Source organism: Coturnix japonica, chromosome 3, assembly GCF_054131305.1.
Source record: "Coturnix japonica strain WE chromosome 3, WE-NBRP24, whole genome shotgun sequence".
NCBI lineage: Eukaryota > Metazoa > Chordata > Aves > Galliformes > Phasianidae > Coturnix > Coturnix japonica.
In genome coordinates this window covers 38,606,739-38,626,801 of record NC_140665.1, presented here as the reverse complement: position 1 = coordinate 38,626,801, position 20,063 = coordinate 38,606,739, and the positions used below count along the sequence as shown (strand labels likewise).

General features: G+C 46.4%; 2 protein-coding genes and 1 long non-coding RNA gene across 5 annotated transcripts in view; 1 reads left to right on the top strand and 2 right to left on the bottom strand.

Annotated features, from left to right (window-relative positions):
• Window positions 1-14,218, bottom strand: part of EGLN1 (egl-9 family hypoxia inducible factor 1) — a 27,781-nt gene extending 13,563 nt beyond the window's left edge. Inside the window, exons 1-2 of one of the 2 annotated variants that reach the window (XM_085541320.1) lie at window positions 13,322-14,218; window positions 13,035-13,184 (exon numbers count right to left, since the gene is read on the bottom strand). In XM_085541320.1, the coding sequence (XP_085397446.1) occupies window positions 13,155-13,184; window positions 13,322-14,218 (927 nt within the window). In that variant the 3' untranslated portion in view covers window positions 13,035-13,154. Of the gene's footprint in view, window positions 1-13,034; window positions 13,185-13,321 lie in introns of those variants that run through there. The other variant, XM_015857848.3, reaches the window with a different exon arrangement.
• Window positions 5,518-7,559, bottom strand: LOC146761358 (uncharacterized). The gene is made up of 2 exons (XR_014943922.1): window positions 7,446-7,559; window positions 5,518-5,814 (listed from the first exon to the last, which is right to left on the bottom strand). It is a non-coding gene; the product is annotated as an uncharacterized LOC146761358 (long non-coding RNA).
• On the top strand, window positions 14,217-20,063 carry LOC146761357 (uncharacterized). 2 transcript variants are annotated; one of them, XM_085541323.1, is made up of 2 exons: window positions 14,217-16,044; window positions 19,466-20,063. In XM_085541323.1, exon 1 carries the CDS (start codon window positions 14,217-14,219, stop codon window positions 14,922-14,924), a length of 708 nt encoding a protein of 235 aa, XP_085397449.1. In that variant the 3' UTR covers window positions 14,925-16,044; window positions 19,466-20,063. The 2 variants fall into 2 exon arrangements, 1 of the variants encoding a protein (XP_085397449.1); XR_014943921.1 differs by having other exon boundaries at window positions 15,921-16,044; window positions 19,469-19,599.

Here is a 20,063-nt window from a genome sequence, read left to right as displayed (position 1 = left end):
TACAAACCTAAAATCCAGCAACTCATGACAAACAAGCAAAAGCTAATCAAGGTTTCCCACCAAAGGTAGATGAAAATTACTGTTTCCAAGGACAGAAAGTTACCATTCAATAGCACAGGCACAAATACAAAACTCCACTCTGCAGCTGAGAAAGGTGTTTAAAGCCCAAATCTGTCCACAATCTGATTAAATAAGTCGACCAGAACACTTTCAAACAACTGCTGAAAAGTGTAAAATACATTTGAAGAACTGGCTGCCCTCCACACATAACTCCCCTTTTCTGTCCAAGAGAATCAGACTGGTGACTCAGTGTTTTGGCACTGTGTAAAAATGACAGAGAAATAAGTCAATCAACACAAATTTTAAGGGTCTGTTTTTAATTTAACACCATGACTGCTTTGAAATGAATAACACCATCAAAAAATAGTCTGAAACTGCTTTTTTCCAAGAAGAGGCAGAACGTTCTGCTCTCGCATGACTCCGGTCAATTTACTCACCATTAACCATTCAGAAAAAGTCCAGGGATGTGGCATCTCTAACTAAAAATAACACAGCACCGAAACAAACTATGATAGTACACTAAAATAGTGAGAGGTTAAGAGTCATTCAGATTCACTACTTAAAATATATTCTTAACAGTGTCTTGTGCAGACCAAATTTTCAGATCTAACTGCATGACGCCAGCAGACACACGGATGATTCCATCTTACTTGAAACAACTATTTATTTTGCTCCTTTAAGTGGAAACAAATCAGGAAAATGAAATTCAACTTGCAGGAAACGTTTCCTAATATAAAGATTTGAATGTTCTGTGACTGCACAACCAGACAATAACGGGATTGTATCTTCAGCAGTTAGCCAGATAGAAAGCTAATTGTATGATATAAGCATCTTAAATCTTCAGCGCCTACATCAAGCATTCAAGCCAAGGTCGTAGCACACATAAAATTTAATCTATAGAAGGATTTATTGCCACAAACATTACATTAACTAAAAATGATTTTAAAATGATGCTTGCAAGGGGTCATGGAGTATTCAGCAATGCCCACAGGATTCCCAACCTGACAAGTGCTTTAGTGGACCAAAGCACTCACTCCTAATTCAAAAGAATTATCTGAATTCTTAGAGTGTTTATAAAAATAAGCAACTACACAGTGAGACGTTAACAGGCAAAGTGCTGCTTTAATTCATAGTAACCTTTTGTAGAAGTCTCACTGAGGTTTAAAGCCAAATAACAGCAAACGGTCTGCAATGTGCTTTCAAATCATCTACAATTTATATGCAAGAAATGCTGACTCTGTCCATCTTGCTTTTTGCAGGCTTCCATACATACACTGTCTCTATTCAAGCTCTTCTATACAATCCCATCACCACAACATAACAGGGCCTCTCTCAGAACTGGTATAAACAATATTTGGGGTTTTTGGTTTTAACCAGATGACTCTGTGTACAGACTTCAAACATAAACTGGTATCTGTGCTCAACTCACAGCACGGCTGTTAGAAAGTCTTGAGAAATAGCTATGGCCACACAGAATTACAGGCTGCTCACAAATGCCTGGAGTAGGTCTTATGATGTTGACATCAAGTCATTAATTCTGCTTAGATAAGCATTCAGTGGCAGTGAACCCAGCCCTGAATACCTCCAAGATGACTTCCACATGAGAAACCTAAACAAAAGGTAGAAACACCCTGACCACAGACAGCTTGTTTGTCACTGTCAGTTTCAGAGGTGAAATAAAATACCACGAAGCCAGCCCTGGGCACATAGGGCCACACAACCATCAGTCCCCACACACATCTGCTACTCCTGCTCACTGCCCCACTACCAGGCCCACACAAGCGTGTGCTGCGACAGGAAAATCTACGCAGGCACAATGAGCTCCCTGACAAGACTGGCTTAGGAATGTGATTTATTTGCTTTACGAGTACGTGGCCATGTGCACAAGAGAAAGATCTGAATGTACCAAGCGCTGAGTCCAGGCAGCCAGAAAAGCTTGAGGGAAATGTTTGTCCCAGTCTAGTCAATACAGAACCCCACCGTCTCCTTCAACACCAATTTTACAGCACAAATCTACAGTAAATTAAAGCTCGCAACAACAATAGCATTTCTGGTTTAGGAACGGCTGTTGTTCATATAGGCTTTCCCAGGCCTAGATCAGGGTATCATGTTGGCCCATTAGAAATGAACTGCAAGACGTATTTACGCAACCCACCTGCAAGATACACAGAACATAAGTTTTGTTTTTCAAAGCCTATTCCCTACTTAAGGTTGTAACCAAGAAAAGGAAAGAAATAAAAACTGCACTCAAAGTATATTTGGAAACATCCTGAAATAACTCACGGATACAAATTCCCTGCCGTCCTGTGCAGCAGTAGAGGAAATCAGTGATGTAAAGATGATATATAGTGGAGGAAAAAAAAAACAACAAAGAGAATAGTAACACTGCCACAAGTCAGTATTACCAGAAGGCAAAAAGTAACACCGAGTACCACAAGAGCTAAAGTGAAACAACAATTGCTTCTGCAAAATACTAGAGTTCTCTATGAGAAATAAACTTCCTGCTCAGGTCAGCAGGCAACCACCACAGATTTCAGAGTTGGCAGAAACTAACCTTTCAGCCACAGACGGTATTTTACAATGAAATTTCTCTACCATGACTGAAAATAAGCACAGTCTCTTTTAATTTAATATCAGTGGTGATTAACAGCTTCTGAGTAAGAGACAACACTTCAGGACATTTTCTTTGGACAGGCAGGTGATTTACTAACTTCTATTACATGTAGTGGATGGCTCTGTATTTCTACAATAAGGATAACATAGCTTCCAAAACTGACTTTGTATCTTGCCTTCATTTGATCTGAGATCTGCAAGCAAAGACAAGAAAAAGCCATTCTGAAAAGAGAGCATGACGGAGGAGAAAGAGAGGGAGAAGGAAGAGCAGAAAAGAACTCATGGAACGCGGCAGCACTTGCCAAACATGCACTGCAATAACAAAGAGGAGCAAGTTCTTAAGCATCGGTTTTAATTGTTCCTGCCCCATCACTAACCCCATGAAACAAAACTGCAAGCACTAATAACTGAGATACCCCAGAAAACCTCAACTGTAATTCCTTTTCTGCACCCTCCAGCCCCTTAACCCAATACAAAACATCTCAGATATAGGAAGCTACTATTAGCACAAAGAACTGTGACTGAAAATGAGAAGGCATGCTCATGCCTACCCACTAGGTACAAAAGGCAGATCAGCTAATCTGTCTCCCAAATACAAGATTTACATGGAACGCACACTGTAGCATTGCAGAAAGCCAGCTAGAAACAAAAATAATCAATTCAATTTGCAGGTGCTGTAACAGTAGGTAACTGCAGGGCTCCTAACTAAATTCTTCCACTAGTTTTAGCTGGAATTGACTTACTTAGTGCTTTAAATCATTAATTAGCTTTTTGCTGGAGGGTGGGTACACACAGAACTGTTATAGTGAACACTGAGCTTGTATTTAATTGTAAATTCATCAAGGGAAAGCATTGTTGTTGTATGTTTTATTCATACAAGCAAAATAGAATTCAAGCCTATAGGCATATGTACACATAACAATGTACAATGGTTACTAAAGATCTTTTAAAAACTAAATTCACAAGTAGGAAAACAGAGTTTACAATGCCACATGGAAATGCTACGGGCCAGGATGCTGACCCAAGCCAGCAGCACCCAGGGCTGCAGCAGTATCCTCCAAGTCCCCTGCTCTGAAAGGCAGCTCTGCCCACAGGCAGACTGACTGGTGCCCCACTTCTGGCACAAAGAAGCCCTAAAGCATAAGCAAAAAGCCTGGATTGTATTTAATTCCAAGGACCAACACAAGCAACACTAGGCAGTTACATGTGCTACTAGCTTTTGTCTTTGCATGGGTGCATCTTCAAAGTAGCAGGATGTGTGCTTAGAAAGAGGAAAAGGCACAGTAAAACCTAAAACTCATAGACGTCAACTCTGCAACATTTTGGTTGCAATGGGATAAGATTAAGCTATACAAGCTAGTTGATCGGATCTTCATCTACGTTTGTTTTCCTGCAGGTCAAAGTCTTTCATAGTTTTGAAAAATACGTTTCTAGGACTAAATGGGTAAAAAAATGATAATAAGTTTCTCTCATTTCTACCTACCAACCTTATAATATAACTTTGGCCTAGCTGTTGGCTCATGAGAAGTTACCACTCCTGCTGTTTTCTCTGAGGAAAATGACAGTCAGGACATCAGTCTAGGAACTCCTGTGTTGTTCTTGAGTCTGTGCCAAGGTTAGGAGGCCTCAGGGAGCCACTATACGTCATTTTCCCCACAGGCTGTAACGGAGATCTAGTCAAAGCATTAATTTTGATGCAAAAATTAGAAAATTTTAAGTATAAAGCACTTTTAAGTATGGCCCTTACTCTCAAGGCATTCTAAAGTACTGGAACAGACAAACACAAATAGCGAGAGAACCATGACTTGAAGTAGCAATTTCACAGCAGCAAACTAACCTCTGTTCAGTGAAAAACAACAGCTCCCAACAGGATCCCCACAGGGTCTGTACTTTTCACGTGACCGGGAAGAGGGAGGGAGTAGCAGGCCAGCAGCGTTTACACGCAATAAGGAAATACACTGTGGGAACCATTCCAACACTGACTGCAGAAAGGTGCACAGAAGGTTAGAATGACATTAAGTACCTGGACAAGAAAACTGCAGGTGCCATTCAGCATAGAGGAAGTGCAGAAGAGGGACTAGTGGATCCACAACACTGCGTAAATGGATAACAGGACTGTACATAGGTATAAAATAACACCAGACAAAGAAATGTGAAAAAAAATGGAAAAATACTTCAGTTCTGGAGGGAAAAAGTATCAGCTGAAAAATGTATGAAGGAAAGTATCGAGCTTAAAACCACTAGAAGATAAAACCACTGCAAAATGAGCTCTCACAACAAAGAATCTTGAAGACGCTGAAAATCGTCAGGCTGTAGGCTTTAAACAAAAGGAAGTTCCTTCCCCATCTAATCAAACTGCAGGACTCATTGTTACAGGATATCGCAGAGGCCAAAAGTACAAATGGCTCTTAAAACCAAGATTACGTAAATTAATAGCAAGTACGTCCATCCATCCGTGCATACGAAGAGCAGTGGTTCAGATCCAACCTCTGGCCAAGGAAGTTCGTGAATTGCTGGAAGCTACACACAAGCATCATTTTGTCAGTATTTTGAAGCTTCACCTACACTCTGATTATAGATTACTTGCAACAAATGCAGGACGGTATGAAGAGAACACATCCTTAGGCAAAAAAGAGACATTTGATAGGGAAGAACTCTAATAAACACCAGAAGGAAAACTGCAAGAAACTGAAACAAGACTATTGAGGCTGCAAGAAGAGTGTAAGCTTCCAGCAGTAGAAACAGTTACTATTTGAACAGTATCAACAGCTGTTTTAGACATAGCTTCATTGGAAGTTTTGTTCCCAGTAAGACTGGGAATTCTTAAGAAATACATCAGATGACTACAGTTCTATCACATTTCAATTTACTACTGAAGATGATCAACTGGCATCTCACAAGAGGCAGGCACTCTTATCTTTCAAATGCAGTCCTCGCAGAGGATAACCCACTGGAGGGGTATCTGCACTGCCAATATCCAGCAGGGCCCAGGAATTGAGCAAAGCCTCATGCTCTGCATGCACAGCAGGGTCAGGCAGCCCTGCTCTTGGTGCCTGCTCCTTCTCCATCCACTCAGCAGGCAAGGGCTCTGTACCAGCAGCCTAAGGTCTTGAGGGGACCATAGGTAAGAGCAGCAGGTATCTGTGGGGAATGAAGATGAAAGAAAAATGGATAGGATTAGCAGGGTGGAGGACCATACGCTCAGGGGCTGCAGGGTTTTGATTTATACAACAGCCTGGAAATATACATGAGGCTGTCCCCTGCCTGCTGGGAGGTTCCCTCTGTGTATTTCTGTGAAATACGTAAGTGGGTGGCATTTTTCTTGGGTAAACTAAAACATCCTGAAAATAACTTTGCCCAGATGTCTGTTACAAATTCACCTCACAAAACAGAGTAAGTAATATGGAGAATATTAAAGAAAAGTGCTTTTTGAGAGTGGCTTTGGAAGCAACTCCTGCTCTAAGTTCAAAAGGATCCCTGGGGCATTATACCCTCTTACTACAGAAGTTCCCTTACAAACTTCAAAACACTTCTAGATAGAGGTAAGCCTGCTCAATAGATAAGAAACTGATTTTATTTTCCTTAAGCTTTTGGTTAAACCAACTTGTGAAGCACGCACATACTTAAAAACAGCAAGCTGCACTAAGCCAGGACTGTGTGATATGCACATGTTAACTGTAAAATAGGCAAACTGGGAGAAAACTGTCATTAAGCTGCAGGAGTGACTGTGGGTCAATTACCACGTGCATAATGAAAAGAGATTCAAGCTAGGAACATTTCAGACTGTTTTAGCCAGCTTCAATGATATGATGCCCAATGAAACAGGCCTGCTGAAACTGAGCAAGTTCAAGATGCCCTTATCAACTGGCCACAGCTTCCGTTCTCACAATGGCAAGGCCGTGTGCCAGCTGCTCCAACAACAATGCAGCAGCCAACTGAAACCAGAAGGGCCCGACGCCTTCAGCTGAGTACCAGCCACACACAGCAGAAGCTGTTCACACAGCCTGAAGACCACAGCAAGAGCAGATGTCTGAACAGGACAGAGGGCAGCAACAGGAAAAATACGCTAGTTGTCAGCTCTGAGCTGCACGTTCTATTCTTAAGATTTATTGCTTTAATTCAACTAGTACCTTCAAAGGCAGTTCTAGCTACATATCTGCAGCTTTCTGAACTACATTAACATGAAGATAACAGACCCTGGCACTCCAGCAGGCCAACAACAACAAAAAGGCAGAAGAGAATACCCAGAGAAGCCTCCATCCTCTGCTGCTCTGCCAACACTTTCGAGCTATCACAAAGTGATGCGAATTGACAGTACAAGCTCCTCTCATAAACAAATTTAAGATATATTTACAAATAAAAAAATACATTAAAAAAAAAAAAGACCCTCAAATCTTCCATCAGTTGATTGCATCTAAAGCTTTGCTAAGTCACCTGACCATCTTACCATCAATTCTCATTTGCTGTACCCCACAGGCACGGCCTTCACACGTATGTTAGGGCACCGTGCATACAACACGTACATTGCTGCTCTATACCACGCAAATCCATACACAGGCGGGTGCTCAGATTCCTACCCAATACCTATTTATAACATTATATGCTAACAAAAATACTCTGGAGTCATTTTGAGTTAAATACCAAAGAACAAGAAAGTCTTCAAGTGCACGCAGCTGTTACGTGCATAGAGGCACTGCTCTATTTTTGACAGACACTGTCCTGGAACAGAGAGTGAATTAGCTTTCAACCTGAAGCTTACGACTGCAACTTACCAGCTAGTTCTGGAACAAGCTCACACTGAAAATATGCTTCATCAGCTACGGTTAACCAATAATCTTCGGAAACAGGGAGGAGTTTACAAGGACTTAATGAGCACAAAATGACTTCTGAAAAAGACCACAAAGACCAGCATTGGTCCTCCTTGAGTGCGTAATAAGCAAACCATGAACGTGAACGGCAGAAAGGATATCATAAATAATGATTACTTCATTTAGTAGTAGCTAGGGAGTCAAACAACTTTACTGCTTTGCGGGGTAGTGCAGACAGCACAGAGCAGCAAAGCAGCAACACCATGAGAAGCTCAAGTGATGCCACCCTCTGTACACAGGGGTCAGTCATGCACAAGTACCCTCGTGGTTTGTACACCTCTGGAACAGCAACAACTGAAAATCTAACTGCAGCTGTATAGCCCAAAAGGACTGGAAACACAGCATGCAATGAGCCAAACCTGCAATTCACAGAGCGATCCCCGTGCACCAAGAAACGGAGAGGAAATGGGACAACAAAACTAAGGCATGACTAAAACTGTCCACTTCAGACTGAGCCTCTGCAGCTACAGAGACAAAGCAAGGGGACGTGGCTGAGCACCCCCCCCACCCTCCCAAATCATTTAGGCTAGAAAGGTTCAGAGAAAATGTTTTCTTTCTTGTGAATGTTCTATCAAGTAAGATCAGTAAAGTTTTAGTGTAAAATTGTCACAAGGAAGACTCCTGAAGGATAGAACAACGTGTTTCTGATGGCAGAAACTGAACCTCACACCGAACATGCAAGGATAAAAGACGAAGAAAGCATGAGGAAAAAAAAAAATGATATAGGAAGCACAGATTTCCTAACTCTTATTCAAAGTTTCATGGGCAAATTTTGAGATAATCAGTCCCTAACTGTGAAACTAAGGCTGTAGTTTGGCAAAGGCTTTAAGCTGGCATAAATTAGCATTGCTGTTGAAAGAAAGTCTCAGCATCTGCCAGTCCCCTGCGCCAGCACAAACATCCAAACACTGAACCAGGAGCTCTTCTTTTGCCAGTTCATTTTTCAGATGGATCGGTTCCCCACACCAGTTCACAGGATGGCCATGTAAATACCTGCACTACTAAAGAAGAGTGACGAATTATTCAGCCTGAAGTGGTCGGTAAACTACAGCCTAAGTCACGAGGATATGGAAAAGCTGAGAGGAGCCACAGGCAGTGCTCCCCATCCTTGCACATGTTATATTACCCTTCAGGTATGATCACTACACTAATATGTGCAAAGGGTTTTACTGTTATTTGTTATTGACAAGTGTACCCACATATGCACCTGCTCCTGGAGATGAAGCTGTAGGCAAAACTAACTTGGTACCTTGGTATCCACAAAAGCTTTGAATTTATCTTTTAATTTGTACCAGCCATAAACAAGAGTCTTTTCTGGACAGCCCGATTCTCAAGCAGAAGATCATTTGCATTTAGAAATAACAGCCTTTTGAGATCCAAAACATGAGAAAGGACAAATAAAACTGTACTCAGCTCAGAGCTTTAGCCCAACAGGAATGTAAAGTCTGCGGGCTGCCCTAAGTATCCGTGAATCACCACATAATCCTTCACTGAACAGCACACATGTCTAGAAGAAAACGCGACTGCCAACAAAAACACCATCAGGAAGAAAAATCCTTAAGCTAAAGCATCTGTAAAACTCTATCGGGTTCAAGGAATTCAAGCAAGTACTGAGAGACCGAGAGAGATCTACCCACTTTCTCCCACAACTCAGTGGCCAATTCTGGTCTGTGCAAGCATCCATTACTAACAAATTAAATCAGCAACTTTGCTACCCAGAAATAAATTAAATGCAAGAGTGATGCAGAATGATCTCTACAAATGGACACGCCACAGACAGATTGAGGGGAAGCTCTTCCCCTCCACAGCTGTTGCTCAGCTTTAACTTCATCTTCCCTCTGCCCCATCCTTCTCAACACCCACATGGCTGCCAGCTTCTTATTGCCTACCTTTGATTTTCATCTGCCATCTTCCCACCGCACACATACTCACTATGACTTCCTGCAGAGTAAGATCTGGTGGAAAGAACTCGCAAAGCAAACTTTTAAGCCACTGGCGGCTGAGGAGCAGCGAATGCAGTGCCACGGTGCTAGAGATAGGAGAGCATCAAAACTGAGCAGTTTGAGTTGTAGTTATGTCAGGCCACAGAGGAGTGGGAATGAAACAAAGCCTAGAAGAACATAATGGCAATTGTCAAGACGTCCAGGAACTCCCCCCTCAATAAAAGGGCAGGGACAGGAGATGGGTAGTGCTGGGTGTGGAGAGAGGACAAGTAGGAACAGTTGATGGATCAGATGCTTCTTTATATGGTGATCATTAGGTCCCAGTCTGCAATTACGATCTCCCAATATTACTGTAACACTAGTAAAGGACACAAAGCTTCTGACTTGAAATCTCAGCTAATCAGCAGAGCCTGCAATAGAGGAATGAGATAACTATTATAATAATAATAAAAAAAATCATAAAGCTTCTTTCTTACCAGCCCCTGTGTGGACAGGGAAGGAAAACCTCACCTGAGTGAGATTCACCCCTTGGCTTTGGCGAGCAGGTTGGTGAGCCACCCTCAGCAGCTATCTTGGACAGGACAGGCAGGAAACAGAAATATGTGCACGTACAAGTGGAGTAGCCGATAAGGAAAGAGAATTAGCATTTGGGGAGGAGATGGAAGAAGAAAAACCTGGAAAACAACAGGAAGTAGGAGAAAGGCAGCAGAGTTCACATCTGCTGGTACCTGCCACGTTCTACCACAGGGAGGAAAAAAAAGCCACAATCTAGGAGGAGAGGGAACAGTAGAACAAAATAAGGGATGTACTAACTCAGGACTTCTGAGATGAGTAAATAGTGAGCCAGAGCGTCACGCTTGCAACTGTATAGTTACTCCTAAAGCAGCTGGCCTATTTTACCTACTACCATACAGTTCACAGAATGATCTGCTGACAGTCTGGGCTAGGTAGGATAACATCAGTTAGCCAATTTTAGACAACCCTGTTAGCTGCATCCAGAATAAGTTTAACCAATAGCAAGTTCAATGGCATAACACCAGCAGCTATATAAGTTAAGCCAGAACTAACCGTGAAGTGACAACCTTGGTGTTACCAATTCCATTTGATCTACTTCCCCCCACCAAAACCAACGACCATTCCTTAAAACCTTTGACCAACAACCCATTTATTCCTGTGAAAGAATCCAGGTTCTAGTTAAAGCTTGGAGAACAGAGCCCTAAGATTTTACTGGTATATTTGGTTAACAAAACAGTTCTGAAGACAGACTAGAAAAAAAGGTTAATTTCAGCACTTTATGGAGTGGATTTATGATTCATTCCCCCTAGTAGGATATGCTTGTTTACAGAGCTTGGGTTAGATATGGTAAAGGTTAAAGATTGAATAAAGGCTCCTGTGACTGCTATGACACGATGCCAACCCTTGCACAACATTCGAAAACAAAGATAGTATTCTAAGACGACGCACTGCTGAACCCAACAAAAATATCATAAAGAACAGGTTGCAAGTGCTTTGGGGCTTTTTGGGCTTGTTTTATACATAAAAGTCTATTTAAGAAAAATAATAACAAGGAAGTTGGACTTAAAAAAAAAAATACCACTCAGAACTGTCGGGACAAAATTATCTTCTCAAAGCTGGAATAGTGCACATTGGATTTCCCAGAAGATGAAGCCATGCTGGCCCCCACCCACACAGCTGGAGGAAGAGCAAGGCCCCAGGGGCTGGCATTCTTCAGGTGCTGGGAATTACCCGTCTCTCCAGTGGTACTGTATGCTGGTTCATTTACCTCACTAAAACAGTACACCCAGTTCTCCTCACACAAACTGAGTAAACCACAGTGTTGCAACATATGCATACAGAAGTAGTAAGATTATTTGGTAGTCTATGCATGCTGCATTTCTAGCCATTTTGGTCCTATTGTTTGAAGTAAAACCAGTAAAAAAATAGTACTACACAGGGACAAGTGCTGTTAAAAATTGCTGCTGTGAGTGCAAATCTAACATACTCATAAAGATCTGGGTACTGACTTTATTTGGTTAAGCAAACTAAGCCGTGCACTTTGTATGGTGAGCTAACAGAAAAGCTTTGGGGTAACTGCTGTGTAGTAGCATCATCTCTGCTGCACACTCATCTCTACAGCTAAGAACAAAATGAACTGCAACTCCTGCAGGAGTGAGACCAAACCTTGATCCAGAGAAAGCAGAGACGAGAAGGAAACAAAAAACAAGACTTTCCCAATAACCCAGAGGTGTCACCGTGTTTCCATCCTCCCAGAGCCAGTAGCTCTGTCCCAGTAGCTCTGATGGGACATGTCAAAGCAGCTCCTGCCCCTGGGCTCTACTCACTCTGGCAGAAGGGTGAAGGGAAGGTGCAGGCCTCCAAGGATGCAAGAAAGAGTCTGCTACCCCTGCAGACATTATGAACAAACACAGACAAACCAAGTCTGATTCTTCCACTCAACTTGTGCAGCCCCTCTCAGCGATACACCTTCACTCACTAGTTAATCTTTAACAGTGATGGACAGATTTCCTCCTACTTGTGCTGAAACTTTAGGAAACCAAGCGTTCCTGCAACACCAGAAGCACTGGTTTTGGGAGATAAGCAAGGGAACAGGAGAAGACAGAAAGTAACACATTTCTGTACCAGCGAGCAGCAAAGGGCTGCACCTGCTTCGGTCCCTGGAAACACAGGGATTTACTTCAATAGCAAGTGAAAACCAAGTGGTGCTCAGCAAACTTCACAACTGTATTGCTGCTGTATTGCCCTGGCACACGTTACTTCCAGCAGCACATCACTGTGCTCGCAGACAGAAACAGTGCTTCTCTTGGGAAACACTCAAGGCTCCAGATGTTTGCAGCAGGTGAGTCTGAAGCACAGGCACCTTAAAGAATCACAGAATGACCCGGGTTGGAAGGGACCTCAAGGATCATGTAGTTCCAACCCCCCTGCCTGGCAGGGCCACCAAACATATACCTTTACTAGATCAGGTTGCCCAGGGCCCCGTCCAACCTGGTCTTGAACACCTCCAAGGACGGGGCATCCACAACCTCCCTGGGCAGCCTGTTCCAGGACCTAACCACTCTCCTAGTGAAGTACTTCCCCCTAACATCCAACCTAAGTGCTCTTTTCCAGAATCGTAAAGGCTGGAAAAGAGCACTAAGACCATCCTGTGTAACCATCAGCCCACCCACCACATCCCTTAGTGCCCACACACGTTTCTGTTACACCTCCAGGGACTGTGACACCACCACCCGCACAGGCAGCCCGTGCCACTAACACACAACTTTTTGGCTTAGAAAAAAATCCGAGTCAACAGAGCAGGAGGAGAAATCCAGACCACGTTTGTGATGGCGTTCACAGAGCACTGCTTCAACTGGCGGTACGCGCAGATTGCATCGCAGAACAAAAAGAAGAAACGAGAAGTTCCCCCCACGTTGCTCTGCGGCAGGAGGTAACTCAGCGCATCCGAACAGACCCGGGGCTGTCTCTCTCCCCCTCCCACTCCCGCTTCCCACCAGCTGAGGCCCCGCAGCTGCACCAACAACAGCGAGTCTGTGCCCGGGCCGGCCTCGCCGGGCGCCCCCCGGCAGCTCACTGCCAGCCTTATACTTCAACAGAAGCAGCAAATTGTGAAGGGGCTGAAAAGACGGTAATGAATATTCATCGCGGTCCTTCACGGAGCGTACGATCTCATGCGGCGGACCTGAAGAGAATCGCCAATCAGGCCGACACAACGGGGCTCGCTTCTGCGCCCTCGGCCGCCCCCGAGCGCATCGGCGACCACGTGCGCTCGGTCCCGGTCCCGGCCGGCGGCCCGTCCCCACCCCGTCCCGCACTCACTTTCGTCCTGCCGTTGATGCGGTAGTTGCCCAGCTTGCCGTTGCAGTGGCGGATGAGATCGTCCATGCTGTTCATGAGCAGGCGGATGGTCTGGCAGCCCGGCTCCTTGCCCTCCACCCAGGTGATCTTGTCGCCGCGGATGTCCTTGGAGGAGTCGCTCTTCTGGCTGACCAGCTGCCCGTCGGTGAAGCGGCCGGTGTGATGCAGGGCTCGCACTTCTTGGGCCACCAGCCCGCCCAGCTCTTTGCCCAGGAAGTCGTCTACCACGCAGATGCCGTGCTTGTTCATGCAGGGCACGATGTACTCCAGCGCCAGCCGCTGCGGCACCAGCGACTTGGTCTGCCCGTTGGGACGCAAGGCGGCCCCGCCGGGCCCCGCCTGTACGCCGCCCGGGTACAGGTTCGACTTGTCCCGGTACAGCGACACCGCCTCCGTGGCGGGAGCCGGGGCCGTAGCCGCCGCCTCTCCGCCCCCGGCGGCCGCGACGCGCTCGTCGTCCTGCGGGGCGGCGTCGCCGTGGGGTTCGGGGCCCGGCGCGGCTCCCTTGGCCGCCTCCTGCTCCGTGCGGCCGCAGGCGCCGCGTGCGCTGCGGGAGCCGTGAGCGCGGGGCGGCGGGGGCTGAGCGCCGCGAGGCTCTACAGCGCCCCCTGCCGCGCCCGCCGCGCCTCCCCCGCGGCAGATGAGCTTGTGCTTCTTCCAGTCCTGCCGCTGGTGCTCCTTGCTGCAGTAGAACGAGCTGCGGCAGCGCCCGCACCGCAGCAGGTTCTCCATCTTCCCGCACAGCTCGCAGTACTGCCGGTCCCGCTCGCTGCTGCTGCTGCCGCCGCCGCTGCCGCCTCCGCCGCTGCTACCGCCGCCGCCGCCCTGTCCGGCGCCGCCGCCGCTGTCATTCGCCATGGCGCTGCTGGTGCGGCCGCAGCCCCGCTCCGCCGCTCGTTATGTAAGGAGGCGGGCGGGAGCGGCGCTACGCGGGCCCCCGCCCGGCCGCGCTGGGAGCGGCGCTCACTGCATCATGGCCGCCCGGCTCGCCGCGGCCCCCGCCGCCCTGCGCGTCCGTCGGCCCGCGGCCTCCCTCCCCGCTCCTCGGCGCGGCCAGGCGCGGGGCCGCCGCGGGGGCCCTCCGTGCGCCTCTAGCGCCGCTTCATCGCCGCCCCGCGGGAGGCGGCGGAAGGCAGACGGGGCGAGCGGGCGGCTGGCGCGGTGCGCGGCCGCTCTGCCGAGTGCGCGGCCCGGCGCGGCCGCCGCCCTGCCCGCCGCGCCTCAGCGCCGTGTCGGGGCGAGGAGGAGGCGCCACGCTCGCGGCCCGCTCTGCACGTACGCCACTTCCAGCCCGCCAGCGCCGGCGGCGCGTCAGGCGGGCGGGGCCGAGCTGCCGGCGGGCGGGGCCGGGCCGGGCCAGCAGCGCCGCACCGCACCGCGCCGTGCGGGAGGCCGGCGGGGTCCGACGTGCTGCGAAGCTGCTGACGGGGCGTGGCTGGGAACCTCGGGCCGAGCCCCCGCTGCCGGCGTTGGGAGCGGGCGGCACCGGCGTGACGAGTGGTTAAAGTCGAGCCTTGGGTCCGGCCGCGGTGGCCGAGCGGAGGGTCGGGCTCTGTCACTGTAGGCCCCGAAGTCAGCCGGTGGAGCGGGAGGCAGCGCCGTCCCCCTCGTAAATAACGTGTGGCTTCTGTTCGATCTAACCCGGCCCTGACCGCCGGAGCGAGGCGGTTTAAATAATGCAGAAGGAAGAGAGAGCAGATGATGGGGGCCGTGAAACCACGAGGTGCTGGGGCCGGCGCTACCGTGAGCGGGACAAAGCCCCACAGGAAAAGGAAGCTGGTTTGGCCGAGCGGCGGGAGCTGTGGGGACGGCAGAGAGGAGGTGACGCCATGGAGGGATGAGAGCCCCAGCATGGTCACATCGGCTGTCAGCAGCCACACCAGGAGCTCTGAGATGACGTGTGTGCTCCGTTCCACCCGGCTTAGCCTGAACCTTGCTGGCTTGCAGTAGATGTCAAGTGAATGCGATGTATCTTGTACATCCTGTGTAGTATGGCCCAACACAGTGTCAAGGTGCAGCACTCAGCAGCTCCTTCCTGGGCAGTGGGGCTCATCTGCTCTGAGGCTCATCCGGCAAGCAGAGCAGAAGCTTTGGTTGGCTGGGCTGGGCAAGGGCACTCAGCTGCTGTGTGTATCTTCTCAGCACAGAAATCCATCCTAAAGCCAAAGAGGCCCAAGAAAGGAGCCATGTGCAGACCTGGGGGTAGAGAAGCATAACGAGTCCTTTGGTTAGTAACTGAAAATGAGCAGTGTGAATGTTCTGCCCGTGTTCTGCCAAAGCCTTTCATGTGATTTTGGGGAAATAGTTTTTTTCTTCAGCACCGTAGAACAGACACACATACTGTTGCTTCTCACAGGCTGTTCTGAGACCAAGGATTGTGATGTAGTCCAGTAAGAGGGCTTCATTTATGCAATTAAAGCATGAGAGGTGCAACAGGAGAAACAAAGCGCACCAAGGCTACAAACACCCATCATACGCACACAGAAAATGGAAGGGAAAACCAGGGTAGATTATGAGAAAGGCAGGAGGAGGACTGAGAGGACAAGGTCATGTCATACCCATGAATCCAAGGTGAACGAAGTAACCTAGGCCAACTGAAAAAAAAACAACAACAAAAAACAACACCAACAACAAAGCCTGAAAGAACTGGAAAAGCTGGGAACTAGAACCAGATAGAGCTGCAGGTCAGTAACTGCTTTGTTCATGGCTTTTAAAGGAAGGAAAGAGTAATAGTAGAAGCAGAAGGAAATGGCTTATAGACAAGATTTAAGTCCAGAACATAATGTGGGTAGTTTTTTTATCCAAGTTTAATAGGAATTACTCTTTAAATCCAGGATTATGAGGTATGTCTGAAGTACCAGGCCAGGCGTTCCTCTAGTGTGCTTTGTGTTGAAGTTAATGTAGCTGAATTCATTGGGCTTGCAGCATTGTTAAGCCAGACCAAATGAGAAAAGAGCCAAGCCTGTGCTTTTCAAACACTTTAGAAATGCAAGCAATTATATTCTGCCTGGGAGAAGCTGAGGTGTTAACAGACCACTTCCATTTGTTGAGTACTCCTTCAGCAAACATCATGGAGGTGAATGTCATGACATTGTCCCGTGATTCTAACTCAACACTCAGACCATGAAACCAGTGAGAAAAGGACCAAGGTACAAATATGGCATCAGGCTAAAACCTGATGATAGTTATTAATTCGTGGGTTCATTTGGCTTCAGAACTCCTTTGTTCTTTTCCTCTTTCCCACATGTCAATTAAATGTCTTAATTTTTACATTTGCTAATGTGCTAAACTACGTCAAGTTCTCTTGACATAACATGTTCCCAGTGTGGTCAGAAGAAATAGCAAAAGCCATTTGAAATATATGAACCGTTTGCCAGTGTTTCACTAGGGGCACAAAACAATGTAATAATGGTTGTGTTCCAGTGACAAAACTGAAGAGTGGCAGTGGTAGGGAAGTTCTGGAAAAACAATGAGTATTTATATCACAATCGTGTCTACAACATGCTAGAAATGTTTTCCAAGCATATAAAGACTCTATTCATTGCCAGAGAGCTTGTTCTTTAAAAGACAGCGTAAGGGCAAAGCGTGACAGAAAGGAACATGCAGTATACAAAGCAAAATGACCTACAGGATGGCTGCCAAAACTAAGGGGGAGGGCACTGCTTCCCCCCTTTTCTGCAGGTAACTCTTCACTTGCTCCTTAATGTGACATTTCCAAGCATCTCGTGAGTTGTGTGTGTCAGTGAGTGTTGGAAAGGGGCTTGATTGGTGACCAGGTGATGATGAGGCACAATTGATCCACAGAGAATGCAGGTAAAAAGTCTTCAAAGCTGTCCCAGTCCTCACAGGAGGGTGATGTGGGGATAAACAATGCAAGGTCAGAGGGTTTTTTTTGTCACCACTTTGATATAGATCTGCTCTGTTTATTAGAAATGCCTAAATGAATAGATGGGTCGGGGAATTGCTTTTCTGTTTTCACCGAGTAGTAATAATAGCAGCATTTATATATCATTGCATGTGCTCTGTATATCCAGAGCACTGCCGTGTTCAGCTTGTGTAAGCAATCGGGGAAGGATCTTTGAGGGAGGAGGGGGTGCAGAACAGCAACACAAGAGACATCAAATTCACAGATCCAAAACAGCTTAGAAATAAATAAATCCCATTTTCAGACAGGTTGCTGTCAACAAGATCAAAGTCCCTTGGGACTCAAGGCTGAGGTTTTTGCTGGTGCCGGAATCTACCTGAAGCTGCACAGAATGTCCTGCAGCTGGGTGCTGTGTGAGGCATTGGTCAGATGGGGATGTGGCTGTGGTAGTGTCACTACTCATGTTTAGGACACGTGGCCTTGTAGTACTTGCTCTTCCCTTCCAGATCACTCCATGTCAGCTTGCCTTATTCCACCTACATCGTTATTCCTCGATCTCAACAGTGGCATTTTTCAGGCTCGCTTTTCATACCAGCAAGTGAACTGTAACAGGTTTGCTGCTTTTCCAAATAAAACTAGAGAACTGTTTGTCTCTGTTGGATTCTCTGTTAAGCTCACTTCCTTTCTAATCAGGACAAACTGTACAAAGTACACCCACAGGGCTATGCAAGCGTTCTGTTGAACGCACACTTTTCCTGAGGTACTCAAAGGGTTAGCAGAGTTTATTCATCTCTCAAACACTGCCCCCATTTCTGCAAAGCAAGGGAAGGTTCATCTAGGAAAGGTGGTGCCAAGCACTGTGGATTACTGACAGGCTCCGCTAGTGCTGACCCCAATGGAAAAGCATGCTTAGTTTTGTGCCATGACTTCTGGGCATTTTGAGGCGCTCTGCTGCCAGTATAAGCCCTGCTATACCCAGAGCTTTGTACTTTGCTGTTGTGGTTACTGACCCCAACACGCACAAGGTACCCCTGTACTGCACAGGGCACACACTGCTCAGCACAGGTGGCACAGCCCTTGGGATGGCAGAGAACCAAGCTCAAGAGCCATGGAGATATCCACAGCACTCTGGAGCCACACTGCATCCAGCCTATTGCTTGTTGATAGCATTGCAGAGCTTCCCTAAACACTTCTCGCCGAAATTAAAGTAACAGAATACTTTGGTTGTTTATCACCGAATATCATAATGTTGTATTGTTTAAAGGGAAAAAAACCTTTCATTATAATCTGAGATTATAAGGGTTGGGCTAAATTACAAGGAGAAGTATTCTCAATTACATTGTGTAAGCCTGGATAGCTCAGTGTTTAATACTGCGGGATTCCTCCAGGCTCTTCAGCTGAAATTGTTTGTTCTGTCCTTGAATCTGTTTGACACGATATGCCTTTACTCCCCTGGGAACACAGCCTGTTTTTATTACACCAACAGTACAGGTGGGGTTGATCAAGAGAGATTTATGCAGATTACCGTGTTTGGCTGCTTTAATTATTTTATTCATATTTAAAGAAAGCGAGTTACACCGCCGAGTTACAGCATAAGAAGGTGCTCTATAAAGACACATTTGTCCTCATTTTGAATTTGGTGCCGTGAAAAGTTCAAAAGCTTTTTCCACATTCTTTGTGAGGTTTTTCTCAAGAGGGGGTATTTCTGGCTCTGGTTACAGAAGAGCTCCCTGTCTTGCTAAAGATTGACAATTACGTACATTTTTGTTCTGGTCTCAAACTTAAGCAAGCCTGCAGGCCCTGGGGGTGCTTGAAGTCCGGTTATGGACAGCAAATTTCTTTCCAAGAATGTTTTTTAAACACTATTTGAAGTCCACGCTCTGATAGAGCGATAAGCAGTTCTGAAAAAAAGAAAGAATTCCTGTTTTATCTTTATATAGGTCACATTTATCTTAACTGTTCCAGAAGTTTTTCATGATTTTGATACAGACGAGTCTCCTGGCTTGCAAGGAAAACCTCTGTGGTGTTTCAGAGGGTCGCAACCAATCCATGACCTTTTTAGTTTGCATCTGATATGCGCTTCCTGCCCCTGTGTCATCGTGGCTCAGCATCGCGACATGCTGAAAGATCATCAAGGTGGAAACAATGCGGAGCAGCGTTAGGTTGATGTGGCCTGCCATGATAATTTGGTGTGTTCCTGATGTATTGCACATCATATTTTCTCTTTCCTCTTCTTCCAGCAGCCAGGCACGTAGTTCTCTCTTCTGCCAGTGGCTTACCTTGTACTTGGAAAAGAGAACAGCGACAGCTGGAGTGCTGGCAAGAAGGACAGTTTGCTTCCTGGGCCTTGGTTTGGGAAGCTTGAGAGAGCCTCAGCCCATGGCTTACAGTATATCCTGCTGTCTAACATATTGCAGTCTCAGTATATTTCTCCTGATGGCCCAGGAGCTATTATCCAGAGTGCAAGGGAGGAACTCAGGAACTGTTCCTGAAGCCAAGAAGACGTGTTTTTATTAAAGGACCGGACATCTTAGCTTTGAATGAAGATGCAGCTTCTTTTCCCTTTCTGCAGCTGGCTAGCACGATTTTTGATACCTCCAAAGTCTGTTTCTTGTGAAGACTCTTGTACTAGTGAGAGAGATTCTAAGAAAAGATAAAGCCTAGGACATTTGCTGCGGCAAAAAGAGAAACTGTCATGGTAATTTAAGAGAGGAAGGAAAAGACAACAGTGAGGGAGTTTTTGAACTGACAGTACTGCCCAGGTGTTATCTCTCAAGAGATTTTGTATATACATATATGTATTTAGATCTTTTCAAATAAAATAATTTCTCAAGAATG